Below are 12366 nucleotides of genomic sequence, written 5' to 3'. Positions count from 1 at the left end.
GTTAGTTGAAAGTGCCGCTTTTTTTCTCTCTAGGAAAATTGTCAAGCAATAAGCCTAGTTCACAATGTCCTATTACAGTAATTAGCCGATTAAGATGCGTGCCTGCCTTTATTCATGAGAATAAATTGAGCCGAAAATTGCCTGCACGCTGCAATCTCGCTATAAAACCAAACTGCATTTACAGCATTTGTATGTTTTACCACAGAATGCGGCCTTATTGCCGCGAAGATAACTGTATGAAACTGTGTGGCAAAGCCCTCTTTAAAAAGCTGGGCGCCCATTGTGCACCACTTTTTCTTACCAAAATATTGGGCGCGCATTAGATTTCTACTTTCTTAAAGAGCTTTAATGTCATTTCTATGTCTGTGTTCTACTTTGCAAACATAGAAAGTGTGCATGCATTTGATTTGGGGGCATGTTAAAATCTGGCGACTACTGCCAAATGAATCGGCAGCATGTCATTATCTTTTTGCACCTAGTGTTTCTTTGTTGTAATTGGTTGTTCATATCCTGTAATACAAATTCAGTTTTTTTTTTTTATTGCGATGAAGGCTTGCCCTTAAGGCATAATTGTTGGAGCGTATATGTGTATTATATGTGTGCTGTGAGGCCTGTGTTGTGTATGAATTGAAGCAGTGTTTTGTGAAATCTGTTATCATGTATCCAGCGGTCATAGCTGGTTGTCACACTGTAGCGGAGGCCGGCTTGCAGTAGGTGACGCGAGCGTTCCGAACTTAAACCCGTACATGTCCATATTAGGTGGTATGCATCTGATTCCACCACAGGAACGGAGCAGTATGGACACGTAGCACCCAGTGGTAAATGCGACCAGTTCCACCTTGAGACAACAGCCGGTGTAAGGGCCACCCCGGCCCGAAGCCTCCTAAGCACAACTTCCTCCGCCCTAGTAAGGTGAAGGGGGAGGGAGCAGACACACGGTGGGATAAGAGCGCGTGTGTCCTGCCGGAGAACATTTTTACGGGCTCGCAGCGAGTTACGGGGTTGGGGTGGGAGGAGAATAGGTGGAGGATCAGGATTAGGAGGGCAGTGTGCCTGCTGGTCAGCAGCAATGTTGTGAGGGTTCGCTGAATGGCCTTGAATCCAGTGTACCTTGACGCAAGTAGCTGTCTTACTATTCATAGTGTGTATTCTCTCGCAGATTTCCATCGCCTTATCGACCTTCTTGAGTTCCTGCATAGCCGCTAAAGAATCCGTGAAGATGTCTAGTTGCTTGATGGTAGGCAGCTTAGATGTCGCATCTTGCATAGCGTCGTGGATGGCTTGAAGTTCCATAACTAGAGCGCTGGCTTCCGTAGATAAATAGCGCTGGTGGCCGCTGATGAAGTTATGCGTTGTACTCAGGAATGATGTCCTTCCGCCGTCTGGGAGAATGGCAGCATCCGTATAGACTTTGCAGGTGTTAACGCATGATGCAGCGACGATGTTGTGTTCGTCAATAGTACCTGTTGTATCGCTGCGTCGTAACTTCGTTGGCTTATTAGTTGTGATGCTGGTGAATTCCCAGGGAGGCATTGGACAGGGCTGATTGTCAATCCGAGAGCCGCGGTGAAAATGAGCATGCAGCGCAGCGACAGCCGGAATAAGTTGCTTTTTTATTTCACGTGCTTTTTCACGTTGCAAAACTAGCTCTGCAATTGTGTTGAGCTGGGCATGTTGCTGTAGGGCTGGTATCGTAGTGATGCGGGGCAGTGCTGTGATTGTGCGCATAGCATCGCGATTAATCGTCTCCAACTGTGCTAGCTGTGCCAACGTGAGCCGTTGAAATTGTGCTTGATATAAAATTCGTGGCTGCAAGACTGCACGCACCAACCGTCGAGCTACGTCAGTACGAGCTCCAGCTGCTTTTGCTGCAATGCGACGAATAAGGTGAAGTATTTTTGTCGAACTCTGTCTGGTTTTACGGAGCCAGTGTGCACCACTGCCGGATTGGTGAATATCGAGACCCAGTATGCGGACCTCAGAAGCCTCAGGGATTGTTACTGCGCCGAGTCTAAATGTAAAGGGGTGCTGCGTGATTCTTGTGCGTCCTTTCTTGTTGGCCACCACAACATAGCTTGATTTTTGGGTGGAAATGTCCAATCCTGCTTTCCGAGCATAGTTGTTCAGCACATCAAGGGCTTCTTGAAGCTGTTGAGTTTGTCTAGATATATCTTTATGCACGGACCACAAAGTGACATCATCTGCTTAGATTAAAAACCTCACATCTGGAATCCGATGTAGTTGCCAGGCTAGAGGTATTAGAGCAACGTTGAAGAGAAGAGGAGCCAGAACCGAACCTTGTGGGACTCCTCTGTTCGATGTGAAGTATCCTTCTTGCCTTCCATCTACTCTAATCGCAAATGTGCGATTCTGAAGGAATGAGTAGATGAATCTTATCACCCGCGGTGGAAGTCCCAGGTCGATGAGGTTGGATATAATGATTTCATGGTCTATATTGTCATAAGCTTTCGTTATGTCTGTTGCTACTACCGTGCACACAGCGTGACTGTGTGGAGAAACCTGTAAAACATCGTCTGATAAGATAGAAAGTCCGTCTTCAGTTCCCAAGTAAGAACAGAATCCAATTTGAGCAGGATGATATTTATCGTGGCGTTCAAGCCACCAGGAAACTCGTGTGGCCAGCATCTTTTCAGCGAGTTTGCAGACAGTTGAGGTTAGTGAAATTGGGCGTAAAGATTGCAGGCTATTTGGAGACTTTCCTGGTTTCGGAATCGCGACAACAATTGAGTGCTTCCAATCAGGTGGAACGCTTCCAGTCTCCCATACTTTATTAATAGCCTGAAGAAGTGCGTTGAGAGCTGCTCCTTCCATGTTCTTGAAAACCTCATAAGGAATACCATCGGGACCAGGTGTTGTTCGTTTCTTAGAAGTTTCAATCGCCGCTATTAGTTCGGCCATGGTGAAAGGGCAGGATATATCGGATATGGAAGTTGTGTCACACTCATCAATTTCGGGGCAGTTTATAGGTGACGCTTGATCGTATTTCGGGAAAAACGCTCTAGCAGCGTGTTCTGCAAATTGATGCGGCGAACTCTGCATCGCTAACCTAACGCTCGCTGCAGGGTCAGGTTGCTTATGACCGCGTTCCATTGACCGGAACGTGCGCCAAAGTGCTCTGTTTCCAATGCCCGATCCAAGATTCTCGCACCACTCATACCATCGTCGTCGAGAAAGTTGCTTTTTGTGCTGACGCGCCTTCGCCGCTATATGGTTAGCACGTGCACGGCTACCTGGTGCATCGGGATTTCTCGACGCATACAATTCTGCCTGACGTCGCTTTGCCCAAAGCTGCAAAAGGGTGAGGTCCGGTTGAGGTTGTTCCTCGTCAACTGTGGTTACAGTGGTGTTCCTCCGTAGCAGTTCTTTCAAAGCGGGAAGAATTTCTGAGGGCTCTGAGGGTACTTTATCAGTCAATGATTCCCGAAACTTATCCCAATGCGTGACTGTTACTCGTTGTCGAATTTTCTTTATGCACGTTCTGTGCAAACCAATTATTATTGGCATATGATCACTGCCCCATGTATCTGGTTCCACCCGCCACTGCGGCATTCCAGGACCCAACCACCACGTGAGGTCTGGGGCGTTTGTTCTAGATACTGCGGGTACAGTACAGGTAGCCACAGCATGATGGTTCAGCAGTGTAAAAGTGGCATCGCTCATGATGTTTTTAACTTGGCATCCTCTTCGGGAGTTGTACTTGTACCCCCATTCTGTATGTGGGGCATTGAAGTCTCCACCCATGAGAATAGGAATTCCCGGGTACGTAGACCGGAGATGGGCTATCCACCCCAAGTTCAAACGTGTGCGCTGCGGTCTGGCGTAGAATGACACTAGAATGACAGGAGTCTTCACTGGTCGTGTCAGGACCCCGACAACTTCTTGATTACCACTACACCATGGCTCCAGGTCAATCACTGTGTGAGCAATTTGCGATGATATATAAACTGCAGCTTTCCCCGGAGCTGAAGCCATTGTAGTAGCACGTCTATCTCTAATAGATGGCTTATGGTACCCATTAAAATTGGTTAGGGAGCATAGCTTATTATGCTCTTGAATGAGCAGTGTCCACACATGTAGCTTATTGTATTGAAGCTTGTTTTTAATTTCTCCTAACTTGGAGTTTAGGCCCCGACAATTCCACTGAAGAATTACATCCTGTGACAGCTGCTGCAGAGAATTAGCCATGATGCAGGCAATTCTGAATGAGCAACGTTAGCTGAGCAAGTTGATCTAAAACTGCTGTCCTAACAGCTTGGTTGACCTGTGGTGCCGGACGGGATCCAGGCGTAACGGTGGCATTAGCAGTGGTTGAAGCGTCACGTGTCGGTCCTATTTTCTGACGACGCAGAATTGCCAATTCTTTATGTTTGCGTAGTCGCTCAATCTCTCTGGCCAGTGCGTCTATCCGAGCGTCAATGTCATCATGGTCATCATCTGACTGATGCAGAGGTTCCGGTAATTTCTGTTTCTTTGTCTGCGACTGCTTGCCACGTTTAAGAACAGAAGAATACAGTTGTGTTTCTGGGGCTTTTTCTTCTTCTGCCAGGAGCATCTCTGGCTCTTCTGCAAGAACCTCATAACGATAGTGTGTTGTTACTATAGTCTTTTTGGTATAGCCTTTCGTATCCGGATTGTGGCCTTCTGTTTAGTCGGACAATTTGTGCTTGTCAAATCGTGCTCATCAGATTTACATAAGCCACATCGATATCGTGGTTGGCCTTCTGGTGTGAGCTTTTCTGGATCAATAGTACGCTGTGGGCAAAATGCCTGCATGTGTCCACGTTGAAAGCAGCGGTAGCAGAATATTGCTCGAGGGAGGTATGGTTTAGGTCGCAATATGCAACCATAGTAATGAAACCCTTCTGGGATACATTGAGGGCCCTGTACCGTCACTAAGCATGTACGGCTTTTGCCCATGAATCTAGCTGCGAGCACCCTGTGTGTCGTGGAGGTCAATTCACGACATATTACCTCAGGGGTGTCTTCTGGGTCAATGCCATAGACAACACACCTCTGTATATTAGGGCCCGATGCAAAGTAGCACTGCACAGGCAGGTGTTGATCTTCTGACAGCGGGATAGATGTTAAAGTGCACATTTTCTGCACATCACTGAGAGATGCCAAGTGCACGGTGATCGAGTTGGTAGATTTATATGCTGCGAACCCTTTGTATCCGGTGGTTTCAAGAGATTGGTCGATGACCCTTTGGACATATTTTGTGGCTACTGAAGTTATGTTGTAGCATGAAAGGGGCCGTATGTGAACTCGATATGATTGAGAAGGGGTGGGCGTTGGGTAAGACTGAGAGGGAGCGGGCGTAGGGGAGGCCGTGGAGGAATAGTCTGGGGTGGCCCTTACCTTTTTTGCCGGTTGCTCCGATGCGATGGCGTTTTGTTGAAGCACGTTGATAGGGGGACCTCGCTTGGCTGCATTCGTCGAACCGCCAGAGGGCTGCACGTCCATAGGGTCACCAGTGTCCGTCGGCACGACTGCGGATAGGTTCACATTCACATCACGCACAGGACTGTCCTTCGGTGTTTCATCTTGGGTATTCGAGCTATCGGATGCACACTTCGGCTGCATGGTTGGCATGGATGTTGTCACGCGCAGCAGTCCGGTGGAAGGTACAGATGAGGAGCTCACATCTGGCACAAACACTTCTTCTTCGTCGGGCGAGCGCGGCGGCTCGGCCGCACTAAGCCTAAGCGCCAACCGTGCTTGTTTTGAGTCTATCAGACGAGCAGGATCAGTAGGACAAGGCAAAGAAGAGTCCTCACCAGAGTCCACAGGTCCCCATAGGCTTCCGATGAGCTTCGTATCCGGATAAGGGCGAGATTTTCTTTGCTGTCGAGCAATTTCCAAGGAACACAAGGAAACCACGTCTGCGTGGAAACGTCGTCGTCTTCCTCTCACAAATTCAGTTAGCTAGACCCCTTTTAGGGCACTAAATAAATGATTCTGTTTGATGACTTTGCATTGTTTATTATTGTTGATACAGTAAAACCCTGTTAACTCAGAGATTTGAGATACTTCTCCAGAGTATTACACAAGAGGTTCTCTAGAGAAGAACTGAAAAATATATGGGGTTGATACAAAGCCGGAGAAAATTTTCAGCTTAACCGATATTTTCAGGTATCAGCGTTCAAGTTAATGATGGCTTGCTATATTATTTCCATGCTTGGACTTATAGCATGTAATCAACTTATTCAGTTTGGTATGCTGTTTATGTCCTGTTGACTGCTCCAAGAGAATTTGAGCGATTGCACCTGGAAGTTCGCTTGTGATTGCCATTGAATGCACTTGGTATGACAAATATTAATCAGCAATTTATGTTACTAGACAGCTGTTAATATGCATCGGCTTACCCCATCTCCACATTGGTACAACTACAGTTATGACAGTTCTGCTGGCACAGGCGCTTCATCTTTTTCTAGTAATATTTCTTTGAAGCGCTTGAAAAATTCTTTGTTTTTTAATAATAAAAGTAACAGGGAACCTTTTTTTTAATATGATAATAGCTTCTCAGCGTTGTCTAATTGTTTCTGTGTGCTCCCTGGAATGGTACGAATTGAGCACAAGCATTATTTCTTCCATAGAAGCATTTTTATGGCGGTACAATACTGTTAGCACTGCAGGCAACTATTGCATACTGTTCATTTCACAACACGCAGAACAGTGATCACTTACACTGGGTGATACAAGTATAGACTGAACAGATCTATATAGATTCGTAAACATTTATTCTAGTATTTTCTTCTAGCAGGTTCATGTCTGTACCGTTTAATAAAAGGAAAAAGAATCCCATATCATTAACATTTTATTACCTGATGCACTGATGCCATAATTTTGAAGTTTGCACTGGCACTAGTCATCTTCTGGCGAATAAAGTCTTCAGAGAAAACCATAAACACTTCACTTAAAACTTCTATTGCAGCCTGCAAGTCCACAATAATGGTTACCTTACTGCTAGGCAGCCAATAAAAGGTACGCATGAATAAGAATTTGCGATTTTGAACACGAATCTGAACCTATACAGCTGCATATGACCTTACATCGACTTGAACATTATTTTTGTGTGCTTCCAGGAATGGAAAAGTGTGCAAGGCTCTGACTTAAAATGGAGCCTAGTAGAGATTTTTATAATTTCTATATGCAGTTTATAAAAGAATATTTAAAATCAGCCAAGAAAATCCTTTTCTTCTAGGTGTATCATTTAAGTAAAAAATTTAATCATAAGCATAGCTATCGAGAGCATTGATAATTGATATCCTTAAATAATACAATAATTGCAAGACACGTGCATCCTCTGAATTCTTGTACATGTGCACACAAAATTTGGCTTCGATTGGGCCACACTTTACAAAAATATTTTTTTTGCACAAGTACTAGTACAAACAAAGTAAGATTGAAAAAAAAGATGAAAGTCAAGTTGAAAGTTTATAAACTTGGTATTACTGTTGCATATGACCCATTGTGTGAAATTTGGCGAGAACGCAGAACAGTCTTTTGCAGTTTAACATTTTCCTGCTGTGTTGGTGGTATTCTAATTCTAGCTAGCTTCGCTCTTCTGGTGGGCTTTCTTTCCTGTACTCTGATGAAAGCATTTAGCGATAAAATGCATTCCACCGAATTATTTGGTTCTTCACTTGTGTCTTTGGTATCCCAGAGCTAACAGTTGCCGAGTTGGCATGGTTACCAACTCCTGTAGAACCACCTCAAAAGTTATTTTGTACAACAGTATGGATTTAGAAGTGACTGTCTCCACAGCATGAAGCCAATTTCTGGTGGTTGAAATTCTTAGCCGTGTTTTGGAGTTTGTGCAGTATACAGCGAAGCACCAAATTTTGGCTCATCCTCCTCTCATATGTAAGAAGCACAGCCTTCGCCTGAGCACTGGTGAAAAGTGAAGAATCAGCTGTTGTCGACTCAGGCAGTGCCAGTGCTCGTTTGTTGTTGCACCAGGAAAGCTCGTGATGTCGCCAGTATATCTGTGGTTGCGAACCTCATCTGTAGGGCATGAATGGAAATTTGAAGCTCTTACTGCTGCGGTGCCCCCATTAGATTCATTTTTTGCAATATTCTGGCTGGAGAATTGTCTTGGCATTCTTGCATGTAGAAATACGATGTTGAAACATAAATATAGAATAAAAATGTAGAAACATTAAATATTTAAACAAAAATAGTTTTTCGGCTTGCACCTCTCCTTAATCAGGTTAGTCACACAATGAGATAGACGATAGAGTTCTAGACGAAGACCTCGTACATAATCTATATTAAGCTGTACATTGCCTCCCGTCTTGTACTTTTTGAGGAGTAACAGAGCAATAGCATAGTATGGCAGATGATTAGTTGCATTCTCGAGGATTTACATATCGCGGTACTCTCACTGAGCTAAGCCAGGTCATGCAAGCAATGCAAGAGGACATGTTGAACTTACCTTCTCTGCGAGGTTAGCACAATTTTTTTCTTCAGTTTACCTCAGGTATGAATGCATCTGTTAACATCATTCACATTGTTTGTGCTTAGCAAGGCAATATGTCCCGTGTTGAAGCAGCTCAAGGTATGCAAATGTACATGAACAGTGTTGCAGCAGCATCGAGCTTGGTGTGCGTTTAGATTTGGGGTGTGTACAGTGCAAGTAGAAACCAGTTTTCAGAAAAACGCTGTGATAGGTTACCATGTGTTGCATACAGAAATTTACTTTGTTATGTGTTATATAGTAATAGCTTGGAAAACAACTATTTAAGCACCATTAAACCATAAACTAGTTGTAATGACATCTTACTCTCGAAATTAAGATGGAGCTCACAACTGCATTGTGTGTTGTAATGTTTTTTGGCCTGGTAAGTATGGTTGAGCTTCTCTTCATTGTTAATAACACTTTGCCATCCTCTTTCTCTCTAGGTGTATGTCACTGATGGATGAAGAGCGCCATGTTGTGGCCCCCGCCGTCTACCATCTTGATAATATGCGATGTCACTTTTTATTCGTTTCTGTACATTGTAAACCTTCCTGCATCTTTGTGACTGGTGCCTCCAGTAGTGTTAGTGATTTACATATGATTTGATATTTTTCTGCTACGCTCGCATATTTTTTTCCCTGTAGGTTCTTTCTTGGCGTTTTGTTTGGTTCTTATTCTGTTTCAGCCTTTTCATTATGTTTGCATGTTAGCATTTCCTTTAGTTGTATTCACTGTTTCATGTTGATTAGAAATTCTGTTTGCTTAATTTGCCTCAGTTCAAAAGTGGCAGTGTTTGTTGAATGTATGTGCATTTTTAATTTTTGGTGATGTTTACAACCTTTGACAGTCAATGACGTAAAAATATGGCGCCGCGAACAAGTCCGAAAATGGTTGATGGCATATATTTACGGTGCAGTCTCTACGTTTAAAAAGCGCGCCAATTTCCTAACTTTTTCTTTTCTGTCGTACTGCCACTATGTGGGCATACAGGGAATTCTTTTCGCGCGCCTCCCTCTCTCGTTTTTCGTCGCATGGTTTGTTTTAGCACTAGTTTGTTCCTGCGCATCTATGTACTACCGCTTGCACATTGGCGCGTGTGCGCCAGTTTGGATTTTGTTTCGCAGGCGGTTTTGGCTTTTTGTGCTTTCAAAACTGATGGCTATCTCGTTACTAATCGCTCAAAGGGCGACCGCTTGTTTCTCGCTTGTTTCGTGCTCACAAGGGTGCGCATAGGAAGGATGCCGCTGTGCATGCATTCTTGTTTTTTCTTTAGACCTGCGAGAACTGATTGCCCTAGCTGGTTGGCAATAAGATGAAGATCAGCGGAAGTTTGTCACACGTGTGGCTTTTTTGATGCGCACACAACCAAACAGTTTTCTTGAGTGCGCACACCTATGCAGTTCGATTACGCTATGGACGTACATATTAGTGTAAGAGCAGGAACATTTGAGACTTGCGAAATATTCTGTTGGGCTGCTGAGCACGAGGTCGCGGGATCGAATCCCGGCCACGGCGGCCGCATTTCGATGAGGGCGAAATGCGAAAACACCCGTGTGCTTAGATTTAGGTGCACGTTAAAGAACCCCAGGTGGTCAAAATTTCCGGAGCCCTCCACTACGGCGTGCCTCATAATCAGAAAGTGGTTTTGGCACGTAAAACCCCAAATATTATTATATTACTTGCGAAATATTCTCGTATGCGGATTTTCAAAGCCTTCAACTAAGTACATAAAAATGCATCAAATTTTTAATTGTGATAAGTTTATTTCCTTTTTTATTCTTGTTATTCATGAATGAACTGTGCATATATAGCAATGTAAAAGATTTTTTTTCTCATTTTACGGTCACCCTAGAAAAATTACAGTAAATTTTTTTCAAAACAAGTCCCTAAGAAGATTTGGAATCCGCATTAAAAGAAATCGACCCTGGGCGGTCGCATATGGCAAAAAAAAATCAACCCTCCAAGGGTTCATTCTTGCACTTGTAATATGTAATCTTTTGGCACCTTTAGCACTTTATTGTGTCTTGTGCTCCAAGGCTAGTTGAGTGATCGCACTTGCAACTTGACCTAATACAGGCAGTAGGTCTTGATTACACCACTGTTTGAAGAAACAAATTCACTGAAGTTGGTCTGTGATCTGGCTAGATATATTTTATTTCTGTATTTTATACTTTTATTGTGATAGCAATTACATGGGCACTCCAGGCGCATTGCTGACCTCAGTCAATGTCGCCATGAGTTTCGTGTAAAGCCCAAGGGCGATAAAATCGTCGATGCGCACTTTGTGCTGTACGTGCGATTGACAGTGTGCGAGGATGTGCCAGCAAATGCGCCTTAATCTCGCCTGCGTGAGCAAGGAAAGTGGGCCGGAAGCATGTCCTCTTCTGTCCTATGCGACGTACAGCGGTGAGGCGAGGGTCTACACCAGTGGCAGGTGCTTGTGGTGTCGCCGTGCGGTTGCCGTAACTCCAAACCAGCTTGCGACGTGGCCAAAGTGCACGCCCGCACTGGCCTCACTTTTAAAAGGATCTGCGATGTTTGCAGAGTGCTCGCAGTTCCAGTAGCTTTGTATGCTCTGTGCTTTTGATGTTTCGTTTGCATTGAAACGAGAGAATCATGAAGGTCAATTCACTCGTTGCTGCTGCCACGATTCCTCACTCCAGCATTTTCACAGCAAGTTTTTGCGGTCATGAAGCGAGATGTTGAAGTTCATGTGTACCTGTGCGCACCTGGCACTGTGCTTGTTAATTTAATAAGCGAATGTTTCCAAGTTTCTACGGCCGGTAAATGTACTTTCCTTACTTTGTATAGCTATCTAATGATTTGCTGTCGCAATCAATGCTTCGGCTTTCGGTCAAAACTGCGACTTTTTTGCAGTCTTCTTTGGTACGTTTAGAAGAATCATCCCTCTGTTTCTACAGTCTCAGCTCTGAAGCATTAATTGCAGATTCAAGACATTGTTTCTTTTCTCTCTTGTGTACTCAATATAGTATCTTTTGCTATTGCGTTGTTTTATGAGACATGTTTATATAGATATATACTAAAAGTGTGTTATAAATCAAATATATTTATTATTGAGGCAACTGTGCTGGGGCTATGGCAGCGAATCATTTCTTATGGCGACCGGTTGCTTCTTTCCATACATTACCTTTTCTTTTCTCGAGTCTTTTGAATTGTGAAATTTTATTGCATTTGTTGATGTAGAAGCTTTTGTGCAGGAGTCGGTAAAACTGGGTTTTCCATACTTTGTAGTTTTTATTTTCAGTGTGTTGTATAATCTGTCTCGTTTCTTTTCTTGTACTTGCATGCATGTGCGTGGCCATTTCCTGCTCATCAGCAACCAAAGTATTACAAGCTTCTGATTTTTGTGCTCATTTTGTCACCTGTAAAGTCAGATTGTTGTTGTCTTAATTGAGCAGTACATGTTAAGGTTGCTCAAATCCTATATGCTTAACCTAAGTAAGTATGACACAATAATGTAGCTGAAAAATAATGTTTGCGAACAAGAGCATTGCTGGAGCAACATCTAGACCACTGTATGCAGTTGTATTGACCGTGGAACATTGGCGTGTTTTCTAAATGTTCCAAATGTCAAGCAGCGGTCGGTGCAGTCTACTGCTGAACCCTGTTGTAGTTATGTCGCCAGCAGCCGCCACCCACGATGCCGGTTCAGCCAAGAAAAGTTTTCCTTTATGCAGTATTATGCAGTAATAGGAGAGAATAAGTACCTTTCATAATATGGCAAAGTAGTGGTTATAACGTAGCACATTCGACTAAAAGTAACTGGTCCCCGTTCAAAGCTGCTTCCTGCTAGTATTCTCGTCACCTGAGGAACCACACACTGCATTGCTTCTTGCATTTAAATAATAGTCGTTGCTCTTGTA

General features: G+C 43.9%; 1 protein-coding gene across 17 annotated transcripts in view; it reads left to right on the top strand.

The window, feature by feature from the left end:
• Positions 1 to 12366, top strand: part of LOC135910258 (zinc finger protein 771-like) — a 60416-nt gene that overhangs the window by 13297 nt on the left and 34753 nt on the right. For 15 of the 17 annotated variants that reach the window (XR_010566976.2, XR_010566969.2, XR_010566975.2 and 12 more), the window contains one exon: positions 6956 to 7005. The exons of the other annotated variants lie outside the window; for them this stretch is intronic. Coding sequence is in view for 5 of the 15 variants with exons in the window: in XM_065442334.2 (XP_065298406.1) it covers positions 6956 to 7005 (50 nt within the window). In the remaining 10 variants the exon portion in view is untranslated. The remainder of the gene's footprint in view (positions 1 to 6955; positions 7006 to 12366) is intronic. 17 annotated transcript variants of the gene reach the window in all.

Source organism: Dermacentor albipictus, chromosome 10 (genome assembly GCF_038994185.2).
Source record: "Dermacentor albipictus isolate Rhodes 1998 colony chromosome 10, USDA_Dalb.pri_finalv2, whole genome shotgun sequence".
In the NCBI taxonomy this organism is placed as follows: Eukaryota; Metazoa; Arthropoda; class Arachnida; order Ixodida; family Ixodidae; genus Dermacentor; species Dermacentor albipictus.
The sequence above is the reverse complement of the archived record's forward strand: the minus strand, read 5'-3'. Positions and strand labels throughout refer to the sequence as shown.